Source organism: Chroicocephalus ridibundus, chromosome 10, assembly GCF_963924245.1.
Source record: "Chroicocephalus ridibundus chromosome 10, bChrRid1.1, whole genome shotgun sequence".
In the NCBI taxonomy this organism is placed as follows: Eukaryota; Metazoa; Chordata; class Aves; order Charadriiformes; family Laridae; genus Chroicocephalus; species Chroicocephalus ridibundus.
Genome location: NC_086293.1, coordinates 13,648,019 through 13,673,780, shown reverse-complemented (window position 1 = coordinate 13,673,780; position 25,762 = coordinate 13,648,019). Strand labels below are relative to the sequence as shown.

Sequence of the window (25,762 nt, the reverse complement as noted above, 5' to 3'; positions counted from 1 at the left end):
CTACAGACATTTCTAAAGCCAACCAGAGATCTCTCCCCTACGTTGCATCTCACCTGGCTTCCCAGGACGGAAGACAATCCTCACACAACAGTAACTCCACACCCAGCAGCCTGGCTGTCAGGACGGGTGTATCAAAGATAGGAAATTCCTACAAAATTCATAAAAACAGCCTGGGAAAAAGAGACAAGTTCTCCAGCTATATGTAAGGCTTCAGCGTGAACTTCCACACCAGCAGACACCAGATAAAGGCCACAAGCACTGCCCCAGCGTGGGCAAGTATCAGCCAGGGCTTGTTACCACCCCAAGAGGGACGCAGATGTCTTTAATTCAGCTAATGCAGCAATCTGGATTTTCTTTGTTGTCTGTCACCATGGAAGTTAAATGTTTTAATTTTATGTTGAAATGCCAGCAGAAATTCATGTTGATAGGAATTCTTTGATATCCATTTAAACAATTTAGATGATTTTGAAGTAGTGGGGGGTTCATTTAATCAAGTTCAATAAAGCACATCTCCAGGTGAAAATAATAAATATTTAAAAGACTGAAAAAATTAACTATTCAACATCCTTTGGTATAAATACATCTGTGCTATGGAGATCAGTAGGGATGAAAAGACAGTTCAAAAATTCTACAAAGTCTTTAAATGAATTGTTGCAAAATTCTAATATGCAATTTGTCATGTTCCTGTAAACTTGCATTACGCATTTTGATTTTGATTAAAGCCCAATTTTGGATTGTGGCATATGATATACTGAATTTTAATCAGAAGATATCCATCAACCCAGATTCTAAGTACTAATAACAATTATCATCAGAATTAAGCCATACAGAAAAACACCCTAATTCTATAGGCTAGGGATTTAGAACAATGAAAAACTGACAACAGGTCAGAACGTGGACTGTGGTGGTCAGTGTGCAGCTACCCTATCCTAGGGCTAGGATGAGGTCTCTCTCAGTCACTATCCGATGTTTGAGCATAAAAACAATTTTCGTCAATAGTATGAAAAAAGTAGTATCTTACATTAGCAAGTTCCAGTGTCATCACCAAATTGGCCATGGCCACTTCTGCCAGCAGATCCAACTCAGCTGAAGTCAATGTCTGTGCTCAAAAAGAACCTGGAGGAGAGGTGAGAGGCTCTGGCTTGTTGCCAAAAGCAAAAGTAAGCAAAGGATGAGGTATGTGATTAATTCCCCATTAGTATTCCAGTCACATTTCCTCCAAAGATGGGAAACTATTTCAAGTGAGAAATCTTGCTCTTCAAGCTGTTGAAAATGTTTTTCTCCAAGGTTTCTACTCTTTGCTTCTCCAAAGTCACTTTTTGACTCCATCACACAGGCCTGGAGGCTGTCCGTACCCATCACACCCACAGCTATCAGCTGGCACTTCATGGGTAGCTGCTGTCCTGAGGTCTCCTCTACCCCTTCCCTGGAAAAAGAGGAACCCCACTTGTTGCAGATAAAAGTGAGGGACAAGCGACAAGGTCATTTCACCTTGCAGGGAAAGCACCTTCCTACATTCCCTCATTTCTCAAGCAGGTTGGGTATCTCCACATGGGACTCAATGGGTGATGATGTACCTACAAGAGAAACCATTCCTAGTTTCAACAGAAGGGAAACATGAACATAGGGAAGAGCTTCTTTGCTTTGAGGGTGGCAGAGCACTGGAACAGGCGGCCCCAAGAGGTTGGGGAGCCGCCTTCTCTGGAGACATTCAAAACCCAGCTGGACACGTTCCTGTCCAACCTGCTCTAGGTGACCCCCCTTTGGCAGGGGTTGGACCAGATGATCTCCAAAGGTCCCTTCCAACCCCCGCCATTCTGTGATTCAACCCTGTTTGTAGTCAAATACAATATTTTAATTTTTTTCAAACAGATCTCAGACAATTTGGAGGTAACTCAAAGTGAGTAGCACCATAAGAAGAAATCCTTGAAGCATTAGATGCATCTTGGAAAGTCACACTGGTAAAAATTAATGTAAATAAGACTAGCTGGGATATTTCATACACCAATACAGTGTGAACTGAGAAACGTCATATAATTACACTGGTTATAGTCTCTGCTTTTTACTTTGAAACCTCAATTTAACTGCAACTCAAAAATACCTCAAATATTAACTAAATATGTACAAGAGATACTACTAATAAGCTTCAGGCTTCCTTTATGATTGAACAAAAAAAATTAAAAAATATTTTTAATCTATGAATAAAACATAGTTAGCTCTTGAGAAAATAAGTTTTACTGAAAAATACAGGGCTTTAAAAAAGCAAGTCTGGTAACATTTAATCTCAGAAAGCAATCACAGAAGCAAGACATTTGGATTTTAGAAAACCTGTTTAATTAATAATACTCATCAACTGCATGGTTTTAATTCATAAATACAGATAAAGTTGTAAAAAAAGGTCACAAATGTGCAATTCTTATTTTAAAATTTATTTTATTTTAATGGCTGCCTCTTAAAATACTAAAGATGGGGAAATCTTGAAAAACTTGAAAAGTTCCCAAACTAAAACCTCTTAACAATGAAGTAACGCTCAGTGGAGTGTACGTTCATCTCCACCTCGCAGCTGCTTCTTGTCAAAGGAACTACAAAGGAACTACAGCCATCTTTGGTAGTATAATAAACCAAACTAACACCTCAAACAATTAATATAGACAAAATTAAAAGATTAACACATTTTGTATTCATATTCATGCTGCAACACAAAATCCATGTCTTTTCTGTATTTTTTTTTTTTTTTTAAATGTCACTTAGGAAGTCATGACGGCTTGAAGCTAGGTACGATGGGATCTCTTCCTTTGCACCGACGTCAACGGCAGTTCTGATGCTGACCTTTGGGGGTGCCGGCACGGGCCTAAAGCTCTCATAGAAGCGTGAGGGATGGATCCAGTTAGTCTGACGCATTAGAAAGGATTCATGACACTTCATCATGAATGGACACAAAAATATCCTAAGAAATTATGCAATATAAAACATTTTAAAAAAGCCCCATCCCCTCTTAAATAAGAGAGGTGTGGAGTTTGCAGCGTTTCCTGCTGAAAGATCTCTCACTCTAGTTCCAACAGGGGCTCTTTTGAAATCACTGCAATTATAATACTCGTTAACATCATCCCACACAGGTTCAGTCCTAATATGAATGTGTTCTCTTTAGCTGCTCATTTAGCGAACACTTTACTATTTACTCGTACAGTATGTGTGCTGTTGTCAGCGCAAGCCCAGAGTACACTGAATATTAGAATAAATGCAGCGCAATTTCTTTCTCTCTTGGGACACAACCAGCGAGTAAATCTTAACACGATAGGAATGTTTCAAAATTGAAAACTGAAAACACATTTCAGCAAGCCAGTATTCCTCTACGTACAGCACATCCCGGAAACGCAGCACACCATCTCTGTGCACGTTTGCATTTAATCAAGTACAGTACAGAAGAAATTAAAGCCTGCTATCTTAATGAAATAAGAACAAATATGATCTGATTAAAAAAAAAAAAAGTGGCCAGGATATCTTTTTAAAGAACCAGTGAAAAATTTATAAAACCCCAACCAAACAAGCAGCAATTAGTTGGGCGTTGAGCAGTCAAAGCAACTGTTTTTCCTCATTTTCCCAGTTTGAAATGTCAGAAACTCAAAAGGGCCACTGTGTGTAGTGCTTCTGCAGGGCCTTCCACCATCTTTCTCCTTGCCCAGACCACCTCAACACACCAAATGACAACAAATGAGCTTGGCACTTAATGTTTCCCCCGTCAGCCTTCAAAAGCATGATGCTCTCTGTGTGCTAAGGAAGAGAGAAGGAAAAACAAGAATAAAAGAATGTGTAAACTTTGTTGAGGAGCTGAAAAGAGAAGACCATGTATGAGCAGTCAAGGAAGACACAATGTGCCAACAAGTAATCCTTGGGAATACACTATTCTGGTAATACATTTATATGGAGCCTAAAATAAGAGATCCCTTAAAATCCTGATTGTAAATGGTTCCTCTAAATGAATACTTGATTCGAACAGCATGGAGTCTTGAGAGCTATCAAGAGATTTGTCTCGCTCATTTTACAAATCAGGCGTCTTAAACATGAGACCAAATATATTCGACAATTCAACTAAAAATATCTTCTATTTTGAACGGTAGCTAACTTTTATGTTGAAGGGAAAAAACATGCATATCTTCGAAGTAATAATTTGAATGCAACGAGAGATGTTACATTTCCAAGTGGAAAATGATGAATCGGGCAGGATATTCCCATAGAAATACCCTACCAGCATCTCGTTTCCCTAATGCAGCTGGAAATCAACAGTACAAAATACTTACATTTATAAAACGCCACTTTAAAAGGTGTGTGTGGCAGAAGTTTATGTATCTTTTCTAAAACTTTTGCTTCACTTGCCGAAGAGGCATTCACGTTCCAGACTTGCATAACGTCTTCACGGTCACGAACGCTGACGCTAACCCCTATTACTTCATCATCTGCGCAGAAGAGGAAGGATCACTAAGGAATACTTTAAAAGTGAGACATGTCTAATTTGATACTTATGTATTATGAAACAGTGCCCAAAAGCTGAACAAACTGAAGAAATGAAAGAGAGCGATCTCCAGTGAGGAGAATACCAATGTTCAAACCAGACAAAATAGTTACCAGAAAGAAACAAACACTGTATTTATAGAAGCTATTGGAAACATTACCTCATAGTGGTTTTAATAAAGTGCCCCAAGATTATTCATCTTCGCTATTAGCACTCTGATCCTTGATTAAAAGAGAATCACAAGACTCCCTTCGGTCAGGTTAGTAATATGAACTACTGAAGGGAATTTACTTACAGCAATGTCTATAAGCAAAAATGGGTGGGTGAAACAACTAAAACCCCAGGAACGGTATCTGCAGGAGGTCAGACACCAGCTTTTCCAGACTTTGCTCTCTTTGTCATTTTGCGAAGGAACAGGAAAAAAGAGAAAAAAAAAAAAAAGACAAAGGAAAAAAAAAGAAGAAGAAGAAGAAGAAGAAAGCCCCCATCAGGCTGCTGCTGCTGCTGCCAGTGCTGGTAACTCCACCGCTTCACTGAAGAAGCCCTTTTTGGAGTGAAAATCTCAGGATGGAGAGCTCAGCCCAAGGCCACACTGTGGCTGGGAGCGGTGGCTGCCTCCCGCAGTGACCTCCCCGGTCCATCCTAAGGAAAGGGTCAGAGACAAGAATGCAAAGGTGGCGTCAACAGCACATGGCCAAGGGGAAAAACTACCTCTGCAGACAGCAGAATGTTGTGTACTTGCTTAAACTGACCTGAGACCACCCCATCGGTGTAAAGGGCAGGAACACCCCCTTCATGACACCAACTCAATTATGCATATCAAGGATTTTGAAAAGCAACTATTAGAAGTGTCTCTCATAGATCAAGGATTTGAGGCCCGTATTCTGTATCTTCCAATTCTGAAAGGTGGGAAGGCCATGAGAGAAATGCACTACTTGAGAAACTCATTCAATAAAACTCCTGTGGAAAAAACAAAGCCACCAAGGTGAACATACCATCAGCAGCCTACTGCGATACGCCTGCTCTTCTGTATTAGCTAGCTGTAAGAGAAACTGTTAGAAAGAATTTTGCAGAACTGCTCTGCCAACCCAAGAAACTCGATTCTTTTCTCTGAAATGACAAAGCAGTGAAGGAACACTCCTAAGGGGATATATACCATCACTGCGACAGCCAGTTTAATCACATGTCCATGCTTAGGAAAGAAATAAATATGGTCAAAAGAAGCGATGAAGAAATGTCAGGTTAAACTGAAAAGTTAAGATTAGTAACCAGTCCCCAGAAGTCCTTCCCTCTAGGCCAGCGGATCAGCAGGCTCATTATTCACTTCACCCAGAGGCAAGAAACAGTTCTACAACCGAACCTTCACGGATTAAATGGCCACAGACTCGTACTGGCTTTTTGTGACTAAGCAGCAGCATGTGATGATCTATCTAAAGCCAGCCAGCGTTCACAGTCCCTTCCCTGAGTCCATTTCCAAATGAAACCTGCAAGCTTGCAAGCCTGGAGAAGATATTTGTTCACAAAACGACATCGTTAAATTATTACCTCTGACCAAAATCACATGTGAGCTTCTGGGTGATTAACGCCTGTTTTCCAGTAAACCAGCAAAGTATTTTAAGAATATTTACGTAAATTCAATTACATTAAAGATTACCTTGACCTATGCAGTATTTTTAAGCAATAATGAAAATCCTGCTTCTGTGTAGAGAGCTAACCTGGGACTGAGGAGAGCCAGGTTTGTGTTATGACCCTGCTACAGGCTTTTAATATCACCAGAGGCAAACTACACACCTTCCCTCTGCTTCAGGTCTCCTGCCCCTGACAACTCCTAACCCTTTGAAGAGAACCACTAGAGACCTTGAGGGCTAACAGGGGCATCCATCCAGCGTAGCTGCTTCCAACAGTGATGATACAAAATATAGTGTAATTTGGGGTTCCAGAATCCTGGCGTTGCAGAATTAATATTAATGATTTAAATGATGGCTAACAGGTACATATATAAAAAATTTATTTTATAGATTATATATATTAATATATATTTTTTTATATATCTATATATATTCAATAACTAGAAAACCTGCTGGCTTCCCAGGGATGCAAGCTGCTGAGCTTGAGTCTTGCGCTAAGACGGTCAAGAATACCTTCTCCTCCTCTTAATGACAATGGATCTGAATATAATTTCAGCCCTGTACCCCATTTTTAGCGGTACTTCCATGTTCTGCATTCAAAGTCAGAGTTTGTCATGCAAGCCTCAATAATTCTGAAAAGTTACCTGCTGCACAACAGCCTGTAAACTGCTCTCCGATAGTTGCTAACAGCAGCTCTTTCCAAACTGCAGCCTAAGGAGGGGGAAAATTAAAAAAAAAAAGTTACATTAGCATTATTATTTTTCAATTTAAAAGTTAGGTTTCCTAGCTCAGTTTTGAGTGCATTCTCTTTCTGAGGTTGTCTAGACAAAAAAAGAACGTTTATTGTAAGTACCTGCTGTGTTATACAATTAATTTCAATACAGTTGGAGCAACGATTTAGACCCTGCAAATACATACTGCTACACAGAATTGTTCTAATAAACATTTTAAATATTTAACAATGACTTTACTTTCACTTTATCTGTGTCCATGACTCATCTCAAATGCACTAGTTAATGTAAAGCATGAAAGCAGATTTCTCCCAAGTATTTCCCATGATAAAAGACCGTAAGGCTTGTGAGACCCCACCTGGAGTACTGCGTCCAGTTCTGGAGCCCCTACGACAAGAGAGATATGGACACGTTCCAGCACGTCCAGAGAAGGGCCACGAGGATGATCAGAGGGCTGGAGCACCTCTCCTATGAGGACAGACTGAGAGAGTTGGGGTTGTTCACTCTGGAGAAAAGAAGGCTCCGAGGACACCTTATAGTGGCCTACCAGTATCTTAAGGGGGCCTACAAGAAAGCTGGTGAGGGACTTTTTAGGATGTCAGGGAATCGCAGGACTAGAGGGAATGGATGAAAACTAGAGATGGGACGATTCAGACTGGATGTTAGGAAGAAGTTCTTCACCATGAGGGTGGTGAGACACTGGAACAGGTTGCCCAGAGAGGTGGTGGAAGCCCCATCCCTGGAAACATTCCAGGTCAGGTTGGACGGGACTCTGAGCCACCTGATCTAGTTGAAGATGTCCCTGCTCATGGCAAGGGGTTGGATTAGATGGCCTTTAAAGGTCCCTTCAACCCAAACTATTCTGTGATACTTCTAAGGAGTCCCTTCTCTGCTATATGAAGTTATCTTGAGTTTTAGCACTATTAAAAAACCAAACATATCAAACGCACCAGATTAAAACAAAAAACAAGCAGCTGCGAAGATGACAAACTAATAAACTACTTTAATGGTAGTTTCTGAGCACTCCTAAGCCATCTTCTAGAAGAATACAAAGGATTTCTGTGACTCATCATCATCTATCCAATGCATCATATAAAGCTGTGTTATGGGAAGGACCATCTGGTGCTCCCGAAGCAGGCTGAGGACGTCAGCGTGACAGCCTCTGACGTGGTGGCCTTTCGCCTGCCAGTGGACCAGCTCAGAGACTGATGGTGGGACTGACCACGCACACTCTCTTTACCAGGCACAGTGCTCACTACTGTGAGTTGTCCTAATGGTCTCAAGGGTAGGAAGCACTTCATCCAGTAGCAACCAGATGCAGGATCAGGCTTATGAGGATCTAAAAAGTCTTAGTTTTTATATTAAAAATAAAAATAAAAAATCAGCAGACAGAAAGGGTCACTGTACGCATGCAACAACATTTTAAGTATCAGTATTCTGTCAGTCAGTTTTTCATACCACTTGAGAGACCAGTATCTTTAGAAAAACCTGCATTTTCTTTCCTCCACACCGTCTCCAAGAGCTGCTATAGCATATCGTCTTTTTGAGTTAGGTCTGTACAAGATGTTCATCTTTGCCAAGGAGACGCTATGTGCACACGCAACGAAGAATGAAGCCAAAAAGTGAGAAACGGGCATAAAGACATTATTTATGCTATTTACGGAGGCACTAAAAGCTTACTGAAGTTCACCTTCAATTAAACCTTTCAGAAGTGACCCAGGATGTGTGGTACATAGTTTGAGAGATCAAGAAGTACCTACATTTCAAAAAGGGGCTATCAGTCAGCCTCTGAAAAACAAGGCTTCTCAGGCCCCTAAATTCACCACCCAGTAACGCAGGCTCCCCAAACCACGTGTCACTTCTGACAATCTTCACACCTTGGATTATAAGAGGAAACAGAAAATTTCAGTCTTTTGCGATCTCTTGGGACTGCAGGGAGGAAAGCTGCAATTCACATATGGGGAAAAAGCCCATAGGCCAAAATCAATTAACTTTTGGCTGAAATTTCAAGTACCACTTTTCAGCATTTAATGCCTGCTGCAAAGCTCTCACATTTTTCTGACACTTCGCTTTTCACGTTTAGAGGCCCGATCCAGAACAAACTCACACACATAAACACCACCCTTGAAGAGGTCGAATCTCCTCACCATGAGAGTTCTCAGGAGGTGCACGCGACTCACGTGCATTTCAGTAGGGGCGCAAAGAGAAACCCAGTAGTTTCAGCAGGGCTAGAACTATGACATGCCTGAATGGATTTTATCTTTCACGTTTTAAAATTAAAAAAAAAAAAAAAAAAAACACGAAAAAAAAAAGACCCCGAGCAGCACTACAGTTTCACAAGATGCATACGAGGGGATGTGACAACTCACTGTTGCCAAAGGGGATGATCCTACTTGTCTTTTCTCCTTTATGCCCTACACCCATCAAAACACTCTCCTGGCTGTAAACTCAAATTAAAAATAAAATAAATGGGAGACTTTTTCTGACATCGGCATGCATTAAACTGGCTCACAAAACAGTCCAATGAGCGCCAGGGCAAGAGGGATCAGGAGAGTACAAGCAAGATCTTCCCCTTTCCAGGACAAGCCATGAGACAGGATTAGCTATCGGAGGAAACAACGTCTTGGTCCATGTTTGGGGAGAGAATGTCACAGCGCTACTCACAGCCACGCACAGGTACAAACACGCAATGCCAAGCAGAAATAGTCCTGCTGAGTCTGACAGAGACTTTAGGAGCATTTGGCCCTTCAGTGAAACTCGAAGTTGTGCTGGATTGTGTGTGTTGACTTTTGAAGAGCATTATTGTGGCTCTGGCTATAATTTAGCATGTAATATTACCAGGAAGATTTTCATTTTTTTTGCATGCCTGTAAGCAAACAGCCTTGAGAACAAAGGCGATTATAAAATACTGTGTTTCCAAATGGAAATGGAGTATAACACTGCAGCTTTCATTTGCTTGTTAATACATTGATAAGTGTTATCACAAGCAAGAGATATGGAACTATGTGAAAAGAAACTTTTGCTCATTGTCTTAAAAGGTTATAGATGGTAAAATAGTGTTTGGTTGTTGTGTTGGGTGATGTCAGAACTAAAAAGCTTTACAACAGCTTAATCAGATGGAGTTTCAAGAACCGCCCCTTACTAAACAATGTCTAAGTAAAAAGTCAATAATTACATACCGTACTTTCTTTAGGGACCTTCATTTTCCAAGTACCTCCTTTGGCATTGCTTTCCTCTTCCCTGGTTATGGAAAATAGATCAGTAAGATAAACACTCACATCCACATCTAGATAAACTTATGTTTGGGGTTTAATTTTCCCATAAAAATGTCATTTGAAATGCAATTACTAACTCCAGGTAGCATGACTCAAGCCATGATTTCCGACATCAGAGATAATTCTTTCATTGTTCGTATGAAGCCTATCTCTCAACACCTAATCCCTTTCCTAAGTTCTGCGTGTTGGAAAATACTGACATTTTTCCTGACTACAGACCATCTTAGAAGTGGCTGCATATTATATGGGAACAAGCCACAAAGCAATTTTATGTTTTTACTATGGTAACCTTTTATATTTTGGAAAAAACTCTGGCATATTTTCACAGAAGCAGCTTATTACTCTCAAGTTTATCCAGTTTAATAAAAGAACATGAGAGCACTTCATTTCAGTTTTGTGACAGCGAGAAATTAATTGCCCTTATTAAGAGAAAGGCTGAAGCTGCCCCGGGTCAGGGCACAGACACAACCATTAAACTGCCTCATAATGACAAAGGCACAGCGTACAAACCTGTGAGCTGCAAGTTTATTCTGTCACAATTCTTTTTATAAGATTTTTAAATTAGGGTTCTAGTTTCCTGTTAAAAACTCTGTAATAGCTAAGTTTAAAGAATAACCTAAAATTCATCTAAGACCAGTATGAAACTGGGTCTCCCACCAATCCAGACAAGCACTGGGAAAACTCTGGGAGAACATCTTCAAAAAATCTGTAGTCCTCAATTCTTACTTCAGAATTTGTTTTTCTTCCTAAAAAACAATGCTGCAATTCACCAGTATACTGTAACTGTAATCTGAGAAAAGCTTCTTAGCAGTAATTACTGAAAAATTAGCGGGTTACTGATGAGATCAATCTCTTGCAATCCCTTTCCTAAAATACAAAATTACTTTGACAGTCTTAAAATAGAGGTATCGTTTTTTTTAGAAGAGGTCTTTGCATTTCACACCTCTAATAGTCCCTTACCGAATCAAAGCTGAAAACAGAACAAACTAAAACAAAGCCCGAAATGTTCTCAACTCATCCTTACAAAGATATCAAGACCTGCCCACAATGGCCCAGTTGATTTATACTGACACCAACATTTTTTCAAACCCAGTTTAGCTACCCTGACCACTCACAGTATTTTTAGAAAAGTAACGTAGATGCATTTCACTTGAGAAAATTATTTACTTGTTCAGTAGAGTAGGACGGAAATCTCCTGTAGTAAGTCACCACCCAGTCAGCTGCACTACGACCAAATTAAAGACCTCTAATCCAATTGCGATCTATGGAAACGATGCCAAAAAGCTCAAAACTCTTCAGAAAGTGCTTCGGCACTTTGTGACAGAGCTGCACCAGGACGAAGGCACGCAAAACTCAATTTCTGAAAGGAAAACCTCAACGATTTATACTTTATTCCATTACTGTCTGACAATCAATCAGGAATTTAGTCCAATGAATCATTTCATAATGCCTTAAGCTAGTTTTAATCCAAGGTATATGTGCATTTATATGCATATGAAGCACAATTTTGCACAGGTGACGAACAGCTAAGGACCATCAGTCGTTTGCATTGTTATTACATTAGCTTCAGTGGAAAGAAAGAAAAATTTGCAAGATAAAAAGTAATTTAAATGCAAGTAGCCCATTCTGTATATTCTTGAACTGAAATTCAGAAACATATTTTAATTTCTTAACTTCTATTTCATAATTTAATTTCCTTCTTCTGTTTACGTTCAGAGGTGGACAATTAAATTACTGTGTTTTTAATAAAGACTCTGTAGTACTTTTAAGCTTAACAAGATCCTTAGGATAATTCTTCTGTGGGTCTCTCAAGTTCAGGAGTTTGCAGGCAACAGAAACGAGACACTCCTGTCCCACGCCTGCTCCTGTCACCCCCTCGGGTTTGTCACTCCCCATTCCCAGAAATGACAACACACGTACCAAAGTGGCCGCCTTTCTCCCCGCATTAAATGGTAACTACATCTCAGAGGCAAATTTGTCACTGGAGGAATGTTGTTGTAGACACTCCAGAAATCCTTAAAAAGAAAAAAAAAATACTAGTTGCATTAACAGAAGAGACTAAGTTTAACGTAGTTTTACTTCCTTGTTCATTTTCTCCAAAACAATTCCATATCCTCCTCCTAGAGAACTGGCACCTTCTACGTTACAATAAAATGCTCTGAAAAGAACTTGTTGCAATTTCACTTCTTTTTTTTTTTTTAGATGTCATTTCTGCAGAAGTTAGAGAAAGAAGGGAAGCACTTCAACTGTGCATTACTTTAGAATCAAAGTCTATAGGAATAGAGAGAAAAAAATAATCAAAATGAGAGTTACACTAGGTACGTCAGAACAAACCAATACATAAAACTGTCTTAGCATATTAAAAATATATACTTTAAATCAAGTATCCACCTTGCTTCACTTAAGAATAGTCTAAAACTTGATTATGATTATCTTGAGTTACAAAACCACCACAAACAATAATTCTGTTGAACTGAATGCCTAACTAGCAATCCAGCTACTTTGTCTAGATCACAGTGAAAAGCTGCAAACAGACGCAAAGAATTTGAGATGCACACATTAATACAGGAATGAGGGAGGAATGAGAGGACCCAAGTTACCAGGAACCATCAGATTACTTCCCAGCCTTTCTGCTGCTAAAAGCAGAAGCTGTCCTACATGTTTGGGGCGGATAAAAGGCGCCCAAAAGCAGTGGTGAGCAACACAGAGGGATGACTGAAAAGATCCCAATCCCCTTTCTTCTTCATCCAACAGCTGGGAATAAGAAAGGATCTTTAAAGACGTGCGTTGCATCAACATGCAGTAATGCAATATTGCGCATTAGTACAACTCATTAAGTATTATCTAATACTTAATCATTAGCACAACTTTAGAAACAAAGATTGCAACATTATGTGATATAATTTTGTGGCCCTTGGCAATTCTACTTACCAGCCATTACCCAGTCACAGGAAGAGATGGAAGACTATTAAAAATATATATTAAAAAAATAGAAATATAAGAAAACTTCACTGCATGACCAATGGGGACATTCTGGTGACACGGAGAGGTGAGTGGGAACCTCTCCCAAGGGTCTGAAGGACATTTCCATGCTTTATGCCAAAGAATTTCTACTGATAAACTCATCTCCAGAAAACTCCAATTTTGGCTCCAGAAAAGCCAATTCATTTCTTAGGCCAATTCCATCATGCGACGTAACAAGTTGTGCAGACGTTAATGAGAAAGCGTTATTTAAAACTTCAGTAGATCACTATGGCTGGGCTGCTTCAAAGAGAAGGTTTTGGCATTGCCTTAGAATTTCAGAGCTTTAGTGAACTAGAGTCAGCCTAGCATTAAGGTGAGACAAATACCAATTTGCTACGCTTCATGCTAACTGGTATTAAAACAGAAATGCAATTTTACTTGCAAGAGATGCCCGCTACTCGGCACTGGCAGATGACGCAGACGTGCAGAATTTCTCATTGCTGCAAACATTGCAGTACTTTAATTCAAATCAATTTGCTAGAAATTCTTTTTTAAAATTCATGCTCAAGGAGAGAAAAATCAAAAAACCACAAGCTGTAACTTTTAGTGTTTGTGTAACGATTTTCTGTATTAAAAAAATTGAGAAAAGGCAGGAAAAATATTTTAAATACATCAAGTATAACACCCAATGGAGACAAAAGTGGAAACTCAGGGAAGTTTAAGAGTGTTCTTGCCTGTTCAATTCAATATGCTTCCTCCTTTCCTGGTCTGGAAAGCCAAATGAAATTCAAACAATGACTAAGTAATACCCCACACAACCCACAATAACGCTTATGTCTCATACCACAGGTAAGCAAAGCCACAGGTGTGACGCATCGTATGAGGAGAAACAAAACTTAAGGTGTGAAGTTACATTAATAACATGTGGTAACTCCCACAGCGAAGCTTTACACCTTACCTGTACCGTTTGTACTGTATAAATCTTCTTCAAATTTAACGCACATTCAGCCGCTGTTGTCCCAGGAAGTGACCTCGGAAACAAAGTAGAGATTAATAAAAATATTTATTTTATCAAGGGGGTAGAAGAGAGATGGATGGGGAAAGTGAATCACATGAGTGTGAAGTTGAAATATTCACATGTCAAAGTCGCACAATAAACTCCAACTCCAAGTATCATGAATCATTTCATGTGCTTTTACACTTTTGAATAAATTAAGACTCACTGGGCATTTTGTAAAAATGTTTTGATTTGAATTAGGAGTTTTAAACCAAGAATAACAGTGCTCCTTTTAATGGCCCTCCTTGCGCCAGGCACCAGAAGAAGCTCTGCAGTTCCAATGCGAAGGGCTATCAGCGAGGGACCACCAGTTAATCGCATTTAATACAACCCCGAACCTCCTTGGAGCGTTTTAACGTACTCTCAGCCTTCCATACTTTTAAAAAGAAAAGTCATCCACGGAGTGTATAGAATGAACGAACGATTATTTGCTCGGCAGCCGGCCGAGCACAGGCCGCTAGGTGGCAGGGGCACACAGCCGCCGGCGGGCAGCGAGCCCCGTCACCCAACCGCGCTGGAAACCCCCAGGGCTTCCCCCAGCTCTTCCACCCCCAGCGCTTGCTGCTTCAAGCCACGTCTACTACCAGCACTTCCCATACAGCCGGGAGGTCCTTGGGTTGGTTTCATGGCCAGACCTCAGGGTTACGCTGGTGTTCACCAGGCACCGTTTAGCTTCTCCAGCTCACCCTGGTTATTCCCAGCTCCCACCTGGAGCTGCTCCCTTTAGGCACCTGTCCTGGTTTGAGCGACACAGGACTAATTTCTCTTCTAATGCTTGGGAAAAATGCACATTTAGAATACTCTAGTGTCTGAATTTGTGAAAATATTTACTTTATAGCCAGCTATGCTACAGGGGATTCAAGGTCTGGGTGTTTCCGAGCTCGCCAGGTGCAGGGATAAGGAGGAGCGGGACCTGGGCACTTGACCCAAGCTGCCGACAGGATTATTTGATACCATGAATGTCACATTCACTATAAATCAGAAAGTTTGCTGAAGAGTTCTCTCTCTTCTATGATGGCTGTGATCCAGAGAACTCCTTGCCCCGGTGCCAGAGCCCTGAGCCTTTCTCTTCCTCCCAAAGCCACAGAGCTCGAGTGCCCCACGTTTGCTGTCCCCTGCCAGGAAAGCACAACCTGCTGTGGAGAGAATGGGCTGAGTATAATCCTTGTCTATTTTACATTGGTATCGGGATCAATATTGTTTCTTTAGTATCAATGTTAATGGATTTAGCCTTATCCTATTAAATCTGTTTATACTTCAGCCCTCGTGATTCCTTGTTTTTCTCCCCGATTCCCCTTCCCAGGTGGGGAGGGATCATCAGGTGACAGAATAATTGCCTAAGCAATATTAAATTGCTGTGGGTTTTTCAAATCATAACAGCACCCCGTCATCTGAAAAGTCTTTTCCAACCTAAGTGGTTCCATGATTCTGTTTATAACCTTCATCATGACTCTTCGGTGCGTGCGACGCAGGGAGCGGTCCATCCACATCCCCAGACATCGCTGGCTCCTGTCACCACACTAATAGCGCAAGGTAACAACCATCCTACAATTCCCAGCACATGCCCCCACAGGCACAATTTGGGAGGAATGAGGTCAAAATTGGTAAGGTGCATGCAGTTTGTTAGAACTGGAAACAGTTTTTCCCCATCAGAAGCTGAAGGAGGGTTTCTAAAGAAAAATGAAGATCAAAGACAAAGCAACCTCCCATTGCATCTTAAAAGAAGAAATAAAAATGTGTAAAATGACTAAATCTGGAAACAGAAACAACAGAAGCAGATTTAAGAATACATGGGGGGAAAAAAACACAGCTGTTGCTCGTGTACCTGCTGAAGAAAGGGTAAGGGCAAACCAGATCTCAGCAACACCTCCGTCAACGCGGCTGTTTGTCCTGATGCATCTGATCAGCATGAAATATGTCCAGGAAAACACAAAAGTAACTCTCAGTTGTTACAGATATAATTCAGGCTCTGGGGGAAAAACTAGGTATTTGTGTAAAGGAAGAAATGTAACATGCAAAACTACTGGAACAGCATCACATCTTCAAAACTTTAATAAAAGTTCCAAAGTTTTTTGAAGGCTCCTATCAAAAGTAAGTTACTTTAAAAATACGTACAAAACCAGCAGAGAAATCCCTCTCAACTTTTTCAGTATAGAACAAACTAACATCTACTTTATTATTCGTCTGTTAATCACTAGATAAGGGTACATTACAGCTGTGGAACTGATGAGAAAACTGTGTTACATGTCCAAATTTCAAAAATCACTTTAACTAGAGCTTATAAAAACACACAAAACCCAAGGAGTCTCTGCGGTGCAGGTTCTAGTCCTGTGCCTCATGAACTATGAAAACTCCCATGGGAAAACCGATAACTCAGGAACAACAACAGCCAAAACTTTCATCAACGTGTTCAAAAAGAATTATCATAGTAAGAGTATTTTTTTTTTTTTTCACATTCTACACACAGCATTAAAGAGCAGAAAGAAAAATTCACAGTATTTAACAGAACCAAAGTCAGTCAGGTGGCTTTTGAATGCAGAAAAGAAAAAACTAGTACGTTAAAACAGACAGAAAACTTCGCCAGTGATTTAACTGTTTGTCAGTGGGGAGCAGAGGATTTGCAACAACCCCCCCCTAGTTTTTAGCTTGTTGCTGACAGAAGTGGCTCCTCTCTACGAAGCTTCATTTCATACATTACAGAACACAAACAAGCAAAACCTGAGACAACTTTGCCTGTGGGTGTCTCACACCACTGCCCGAGAAACTACTTCTCTGAGGCACTACTGCCACTTTGCTAACTCAGCAGTCACCAAGGGTTAACTTTGTTCTACAGCATGTGATATCACCACTCCCTATCTCACACTGATGCTGCCATAGTAAGGTCTACAATTAAAATTTATTCTCTAACGATAGCCTTCAAAGGTTATCCAGATAATCACAGTAGCCATTCAGAAAAATCAGCGCCGTTTAAAAGAGCAGCTGAGAAAAACAGACAATATTCCGCTCTGAGGTTATAACATGATTCATTTTGATAGCTGCAAAAAACATTTTCCAGAGAAACAATGTGACCAGCTGGCAGAAGACCCCAACCAACCAGCAAATTATCTGTTTTAAAAGTTAAGGTGAGCTACCATTTACTTCTAGTAACCTGCCTGGCGAGTGCTCCGTGCCCACTGAATTACACAGCATTATTTCAGCCCTTCACCCAGCCCTGGAAAGTGTCAGTGATTTATAGACATGCCCCCAAACTTTTTTATAAAAAAAAAAAATAAATACCAAAGGGAATGCAAGTGAGAAAATTATAATATGCATCAATGTAAAAGTTTGGGATCATTTGCTGCAGAAATTACACCTGCACAAATTTGGTTTAGCGGATGAATATAAGGCAGAGATGGTATTTTAATCACAGACAGAAAGGAAAAAATCTCAGTTTCCTGCAAAATTACAGATTGCTGGCAAATTTGAACCACAGTGATTCTGTGATAGCCACCCATAAACTCAGTAGATCAGCACAAATGACAACAGAGTGGGGTTTTGTGCCTTGAAACCAACGAAATTGCGATTTCTTTTTTTTAACTGAGTACACAGAATAAGTTTAGATTAAGTTAGCAGAAACGGCAGATGACTTCCTAGTGAAGGAATCTGTAGAAATTCGTATTTCTGTAACTCTTTAAACGAACACGCTATAAGCGAGTAGTAAGATGGTTGTGTATTTTGCTAAAAACCTCAACACACATGCTACCATGGAATGGGAACCCTGCAAATACTGGCCCTGGAAATGAAGCTATTACAGGATTCCTCCCTTTCGGATAACTTTACTGCCATCAACAATAAAGTTAATCCTATCTGCCATACTGAACTGTCAGTTATCATCATGGTGAGCAATTACTTTCCAAGTAACTCAACAGGCCCTGCAAGTCCCTGCGGGAGGGGACGGGTCCTCCCAGCTGGGTCCCAGCACCAGCCAGGCACCGACGGCTCTCCCGGGGATGGAGGGAGCTGGTCCATCGCCACGCCACCTGCAAACCCACATCTGGGTTCCCCACGGAGAGTCTGCCCATAAAACATCCAACAGTTCTCCTGCTTTGCCTGTTTTGTGCCCTGTGATGCCACTTTTCTGCATCTTCAGAATCTTTAAGGGAGAAATTTTAGTGCAATATCAGGATTAATCGAGTCGCCAAATCAGGCCAGAGCCACCGCATGGCATCTCGCAGCAAACCACGTGGGCATCAGTTAAAAGTGGAACATGGAAATAGGAATAACCTACGTGAACTGAATCCTAACGCCGGCTTGCTTCACTACTCCTCCTTTATTCCAGCACAAATAAAGAACAAAGGATACAAAGATAACTTCCATTGTTTTATCCATGAGTAAACCTCCAGGTGGTTGTGCTTATGTTAATGCCTGATGCTGAACTGTAGCTCTTCTGTTTCCCTGCAAAGAATTAAGGATAGAAGTTTTTTCATATGTGCTCACACTGGCCTTTGTCTCCCAGTGGGAATCTCATCGCAGCTTTAGCGGGAGCTTTAAAAGCTGCCAAGCGCTTTTGAAGATACCCCTGTAAGTACTTAGCCACAACTGCTTTTGGTATAAATAAGCAAAATATTTACTTACAAAGCAAAAACTCAAAAACATGCTGTGGCAACTAAATAAATCTGCTAATCCATTCTGAATACAAAGACTAATTTCAAGCCATCAAAGCCTGTCAAAATGCATTTAACGGGTTGAACATTCTTATAATATTAACCATCATTTTTCATTGTAAGCCACCTACTCAGGAGCTCTAATAGACGAAATAGATGATTCTGGATAAATAAGATTTTGCTATAGGGAAGAAGGGAAATTATTAAGCTCAGTTTCAGATATCTGATGCGTTCACTTATGAAGATTCACAATTACTATGAAAATTGTTCCGTACCAACCAAACTTTATTTATATAGAACTTATCAGTATAACATGGAGCAAGAAAAATCAGCACAAAAGGATAATACGTTTATGCAAGAATATTTTCACTTTCCTGGAACAGACTAATAACATCGCGTTATATTTTACAACGTTTACAAGCACACTCTTCCCCTCAAAAAGATACAGAAGAGTTAAAATATTCTCGCAACAGAAACAAAATGACCTAACAGTGTATTTTAGAAGTAAAGCAAGAAGACAAGGCAGGCAGGACGTGACCCTGCAACGCGACCCGTGCTGCTGCACACTCAGCACTCAGACTTCCATGGAAGCCAGCGCGTCTTTGACCAAGTTTATCTAGAAGTGAGACTTCTGTGCCAGGCTTTTGTGTGATCTGTGCTCAGTTTCTGAAAGCACTGATTTGTAAAGAAGGGCACTGGTATTTTCCTCGCCGCTGGCTGAAAGCGGTCTGTCAGCAACGCTGGCAGCTCAGCTGCACTTAGATCTTTAAAAGCGGTCTTTCCGCAAGGATGCGCAACATCTTCACTATTGCGTGTGCACGCACACATTGGACCAAAACCTGTTACCCCTGACAAAACCTCAGGCTTCTCATCATGAAGCTGGAAAATCAGACAACTAATAGTATGTTCTCTCTTATCTTCTGGTAGGGAAAGGCTTACTTGGTGTAACATCAAACGTAAGGAGGCATACACCACCCAGGCTAAACGACCCTCGTGATTTGCAAGGTTTGCCAAGTGGGATATTTGCATCATGTCCACATGTACATCAAAAAGCACAATCAGCTTCACAGCTTTGTATTTACACAAAGATCGCATCCAGATCCGCAACCCCAAATCCCATTAAGGGATGGCTCCAAGCACCTACCCAGGACACCCCAGCCTTTGACGGTCATTTCACTTGACTTCTCCTTTTGTACAATCCCCTTGTTCAATGTGCTACACAACAGGAATATAACGACCAGATTTGCAATCCTTGGTTTTAATTTTTTATTTTCAGTGATGCATTCCACTTTGTTGTAAAAACAATAAAAAAATAGATTAAAGACTACACAGTGTAGCAAAAACCAGAAAGGCACCCTTCATTTCAAAGCCAGAAGCCATTATAAGCAGGACCCAACACCAACCTGGAGCCTCACTGAGATAAGCACAAGTGTGCAGAGCCACCAGCATGGATCAGCTTCCCAAGGTGGTACCAAAGCCATCTGCAAGACCTGCTGAAATTCCCCATGGGCCATAACGTCACTGCATGTAAGAGTACCGAAAATCAGACATGTAGGTATGAACTTGGAAGCCTGCAGAATGGACAAATAAAACAGTGTCCTGGTTTGAGTGACACGGGATTAATTTATCTTTCAGTAATTTTACCTTTCAGTAAGGTCTCTTCTAATGCTTGGGGAAAATGCACTTTTAGAAGACTCTAGTGTCTGAATTTGTGAAAATATTTACTTTATAGCCAGCGATGGTATGTGGCTTTCAAGGTCTTGGTGTTTTCAAGCCTTGCCAGGTGCAGGGATGAGGAGGAGCGAGACCCAGGCACTTGACAGGGTCCAACAGGATTATTTGATACCATGAACATCACAGTCAATAAAAATTACTAAGTCTGCTGAGAAGTTTTCTCTTCCTTAATGGCTGCAGTCCTGAGAACTCCTTGCCCCGGTGCCAGGCCCTGAGCCCTTCCCTTCCCCCCGAAGCCACAGCGCTCGCAGTGTCCCACACTGGCTGTCCCTGCTGGGAGCGCACGGCTTCCTAAGATAGAATTGGGCTGGGTATAATGCTGGTATATTTTATATTGCTATCAGGATCAATATTGGTTCTCTAGTATTATTAATGTTAATTATTTAGTCTTATTCTATTAAATATATTTCAATACTCGTGTTTCCTTGTTTTTTTCCCCAGTTCCCCTTCCTAGGTGGGGAGGGGTCATCGGGCGAGAGAATAATTGTCTAAACAACAGTAAGTTATTGTGGATTCTTCAAACCGTAACAAACAGCAGACCTAAAGCCTTGGTCTCAAGACTTCCAGCACGTGACCTTAAAACATTTTAGCAGTTAAAAAGGAAATCTTGTTTCTCTTAAGAGACAAACACCTGACAGCTTCTCTGAAACTGCTCACCTGCGAGCATTTGAAGATCGCAGATGGGATCTTATTTGTCAAACTGGTGAATAACATTCTCCCAAATGCTCTCATCATGCTCGCTTTCCTAAAGCGTATACGGGGTAAGATACCAGAGAGCGATATCAGATGGTTACTATTTTAGACACACATACCAAGAAAGGCTTAGCGCTTACGGGAAATGCAGATGCCCCGCGACACGTGAGAGATAATGGCAATGGACCAGAACCTGGTGACAGGATCCCAGTCTCCAGATGTTAAGCCTGTGCCAAGGCATTCACAGAAACAAGTGCTGATGGAGATAAAACAAAGGCATTTACTGCTGAAGCAGGAGACGTATCGAGAGCCACTATGATAAAAGCAAGGTTGTGAGCCCCAAGGGAATCACTTGGTAGCATATCACTAGTTGCTACAGGAAGTACAGCTTGGCTGATGGATATTTATTTTAACAGTGTGACTTAATGAAAAGATACATTTTGGAGATGTTAATATGTATGTCATGGACCTCTCGCAGTAATTTAATAGAAGGAGATAACTACAGATCTATCTCAACGTGTGTTTATACTTAAGCATCACTTCTTGCCTTTCAGCCCAAGTACAGGGCAAAATTTAGTGGCAGTCAAAAATCAGTGCCATCTCATGAGGAAATATCACCGCTCCACACCTGGTATTACTAAAGTAAGTTAAAAAAGCGCCCACAGTTATCTCCTATGGAAAGTCCACCCTGTGCAAACCTAAGCAGCGATCCCTCCATCAAATCCGCGTGGGCGCACTGCTAAATGTCACAGCCCCTTCTGCAGGACGCTGTAGAGAGACAGGAACCTCCACACGCTGCAGTGAATGAAGTTCACGGGTGCATCTCTTGTGTGCTTTTTAATGCCTTAACTGTTTTTTAAGTGTATGAAAAATGCCTTGGCTGCTGTCATTCTTGTTCCCTGCCATTATTCTATCCCTGCTGCTGGTAAGCAAAACACAGTTTTGTGTATATAACGTCCCACTGGTCGTTGTTTTCTTTCCCTCATATATACACTCTCGGTTTCATAAGTTAAGGAATAACAATGCTACCTAATGAAATGCACTTATATGTGATCAGAAAGAAGAAAAAGAAAAAAAACCAATAAAATAACTGAATTTTAAGAGTCTAAATTACAGTGGAACCAAGACATGGGGGGAAAAAATAGCACGATGCAACTCAGGAACTTGAAATGGATTTTAACTTCCGATGTTGATTATAAAAGACAAACGTGCTTATCTCCACATGGCTTGTGTAAACAAACAGATCTGGATGTAGCTTGCTTAAAGACCAGTTCAAATGGTGCTTTTTAAAAACAAACAGAAAACACAACTCAGATCCTGAACCCGACCATAACTACATCCTGAGTTCAAAAGGATTAACCAGAAATAGCTCGTGGGGTTTTTTTTAAGGTTTGATTTGCAGGACCTGAGAATATTTGTGTGCTTTCAACAGTTTGTGTTGGTTTTTTTTTTGCTATTTCTCTGTCATGAGCTGAAAAGTTACAAACAAGGCAGTATGTTCAGTGGCAGAAAGACATATAAAGGAAAAAAACTTTCCTTCTGGAGTTGGAGGAGAGGAGAAATACAAGAGAAAATTGAGAAAAGGGAGGTGCAGAAGATTAAAAACAAGATGCCAGAGAGTACGCACTGGAAACCTAATATCAAACTCTGATTTTAAACTTTCTCTTTCAGTTTTGACTTGGGTGCCTGGCTGTCCGCACCACGGGATGAGCTCCCCTGGCAGCTCTCCACAACAGGCTGCAGCTTCAAGAACCCGAAACGCAATCCCACCGCGGGAACGCTGCCCTTAGGTCATAAATCGGAGCAAATCCTTCAAAACAGCTCACCTCCGGTTTTAAGAGTCAAAGGAGTCAAACCTGACTATTCAAGAGTCACCAAACCCGACGGGTCAGGGGGGGGCGCGGGTCGGTTTGGGACACCCCCGCCACGTCCCACCCCGCAGCAGCACAGCCCAACCTTTCGCCTTCCCCCCCCCACCCCGGGGCTGCCCAGCGCCAGGGCTAAATTTAGAGTTTAAAACGCCACCCCCGGTGGTTTTAACACACAATCCCCGTGTGTCCGTCCAACCACAAAACCGAGAGCATTTGTCAGAAACCCGCTTCCCGAACTAACTCCCGGCAAACGCCGCCGCTTCCCGAGGGGAAGGGGACACCGCATCCCCCGCTCCCTCGCATCGCCCGGTTTCCCAAGATTAATTTCCCCTTCTCCAACCCGTTCCACGAGTGGAAAAAAAAAAAAAAAAGAAAAAAAAAAAAAAAGGAGAGAGAAAGCGCAGAGATGCTTTCCACAGACGGATTTTTAGGGCTTCTCCCCCTTCTTTTTCCCCTTCTGCTCCCTCGCCCGGCTCGGTGCGTCCCGCGGGACTGTTGCTCGCCCCCGGCCCCCACTCACTTGTCCAGCCAGAAGGTCCAGGGCGAGTGGAGCGGTAGCCCCGCCGGCTCGGCCGCCCGCCCGCCCCGCCGCTCGCCGCCGCGGCGCTCGGGGGGGCTGAGCGCCATCTCCCTGGCCGGGGCGGGGGGGCGAGGGGCGGGCCGGGGGGCGGGGAGGGGACAAGGGACGCTGCGGTGGGGCGGGGGAGGACGGGGAGCCGGGCGAGGGGGCTGACGGAGGGGGGTGAGCGGGACTCGGGCAAGGGGACGAGGGACAGGGGAGGGACAGATGCTCTGGGACAAGGGGGCCGGAGGGATACGGAGGTGGTGGGGGGGACAGGCAGGGGAGGGTAGGAGGGAGCCACACCGATGGTGACAGCGATGGGCCCATCTGAGGGCACTGGTGGCTCCAGAAAGGGTCCCTTATCCAGGCCCAGCACACGCACTTGGCCTCATCCATGTCTCTGCATTGAGGGAAAGCATTGATCTGCTTCCTCAGACCCTTACAAGAATCCACAGCCATAAGGCATTTGGGCGGGCAGGGTACCCAGTGCCACCGTCCTACACCGAGTGCGCTGCTGGCAGCCCCTTCTCTGCACACACACAGGTCACACCACAAACCTGACCCATCTCTGGGGCTGCCTTGCTGAAGAAAATAACCTTCGTGCTCAGTTCAGCTTGGCAATGCTGACCAGAAAACTAAATCTCTCTAAAACCCCAAGTTTTAGGACACAAAACCCTTGCACATTCACAAAACGGAGGGGCGAGTACCATGCAAACTGACCATGGACGGAGACAATAACACAACAACGAACCTTTCCAGCCTTGGGGGGGGATAATTCATCTGTCTTCTCATCTTCTCTACAGCCTGTTTAATTTACATGCTTGGTTTTACTGGGAGATGTTCCTCACAATCCAGCATGGACACGTGCTAAAATGGTCACGTTATTTTTATAATGGTATTTTTTAAATTAAGCTTCTCCCCAGTGGGACTATGCACAGTAGTAAAGTTAAACACCCACATAAGTGACAGCAGGATCAAAGACCATGAATCACAGAGGTTTCCTCGCAAGCACATTTAGTAGGATGAATAATTTTATATATACTTCATCCTAAAAGAAAAATCAATAAAGACGACACACTGCTTTAAAGAAATAAAAATCTAGCAGTAAGAAAGGGCAGAGATCACCCATAAAAAGCAGTCTGTACAGTGACAATGAAGAAAAAAAAGTTAATGATTATGTTGTGCAGATGGAAAATGCTAACTGCTAAGCCAAATTAAATAAGATCTGGAAAACTAGTTGCACCATCTCTTGCAATTTAATTTACTCCTCTTTAAATAGAAGGCAAGATAATGACCGGTTGGGAGAGCCTGGAATCTAAAAATTCATTGGTATGCCCACTCCGAGAGTTCTCTCTCTATTTTAATGGTGACCCTGCCAAAAATGTTAATTGTGAAAAACACCCCATCACAATAAATGGCTGTATCTAGGCACAGATTTTCTCAGAAGAGCTGGAGAAGACAGCAGGAGAGTGCTAATTTCTTACAGCCCTAAAGGGCCACATCTTGCCTCCGTGACTGCAGTTGACAGCCTCCACACCTAATACATTTTTGGTGTCCTCTACTGAGGCTGCCAACACAATATTAATTTTTGGACATGCAGCAGCAGCATCACACTGGAAATAAGGCCAAACGCACTAGAGTGTATGACCAAAACTAACTGCCTTTGAACCAGCACCTGCCTCTGTCGGGAACCAGACGCTTCAGTGAAAACCTCCAGATTCCATTATCAGAGAGCTGCTCCTCCTTTAAAACATTACAGCTCAGGTGGAAAACAAATTATTCTGTTATAAACAATCTGAGCTGCAAGGAACCATATAGAAGTACGACCCCCGCACCTCCAAGACACGGAGCGAGTGCCAGGCGGCAGAGCCTGTATCGTTATTCCAAATGAGACGTGTAAAGCCTCCGTTTATTTCTTGTTTACATCAGTAAATACCAGGCTTCACAGTGGCACAAGGTACGTCGCGGGAATCTCAACTAACAGTAAATTAATCTGGTTGTGGAGGAAGGGCAATCACAGGATGCATTGAACTAGGCGCACCCTTTGCCTACAGAGATTTCTAAGAAGTCGTGATACAGAAGAAAAACAAGTCT

General features: G+C 41.9%; 1 protein-coding gene across 2 annotated transcripts in view; it reads right to left on the bottom strand.

The window, feature by feature from the left end:
- Positions 1 to 2,713: 2,713 nt before the first annotated feature.
- Positions 2,714 to 25,762, bottom strand: part of EIF4E3 (eukaryotic translation initiation factor 4E family member 3) — a 35,712-nt gene continuing 12,663 nt past the window's right edge. The window contains exons 1-7 of one of the 2 annotated variants that reach the window (XM_063347893.1): positions 15,991 to 16,585; positions 14,067 to 14,139; positions 12,065 to 12,159; positions 10,049 to 10,109; positions 6,783 to 6,849; positions 4,299 to 4,454; positions 2,714 to 3,771 (exon numbers count right to left, since the gene is read on the bottom strand). In XM_063347893.1, the coding sequence (XP_063203963.1) occupies positions 3,740 to 3,771; positions 4,299 to 4,454; positions 6,783 to 6,849; positions 10,049 to 10,109; positions 12,065 to 12,090 (342 nt within the window). In that variant the 5' untranslated portion in view covers positions 12,091 to 12,159; positions 14,067 to 14,139; positions 15,991 to 16,585 and the 3' untranslated portion in view covers positions 2,714 to 3,739. Of the gene's footprint in view, positions 3,772 to 4,298; positions 4,455 to 6,782; positions 6,850 to 10,048; positions 10,110 to 12,064; positions 12,160 to 14,066; positions 14,140 to 15,990; positions 16,586 to 25,762 lie in introns of those variants that run through there. The other variant, XM_063347892.1, reaches the window with a different exon arrangement.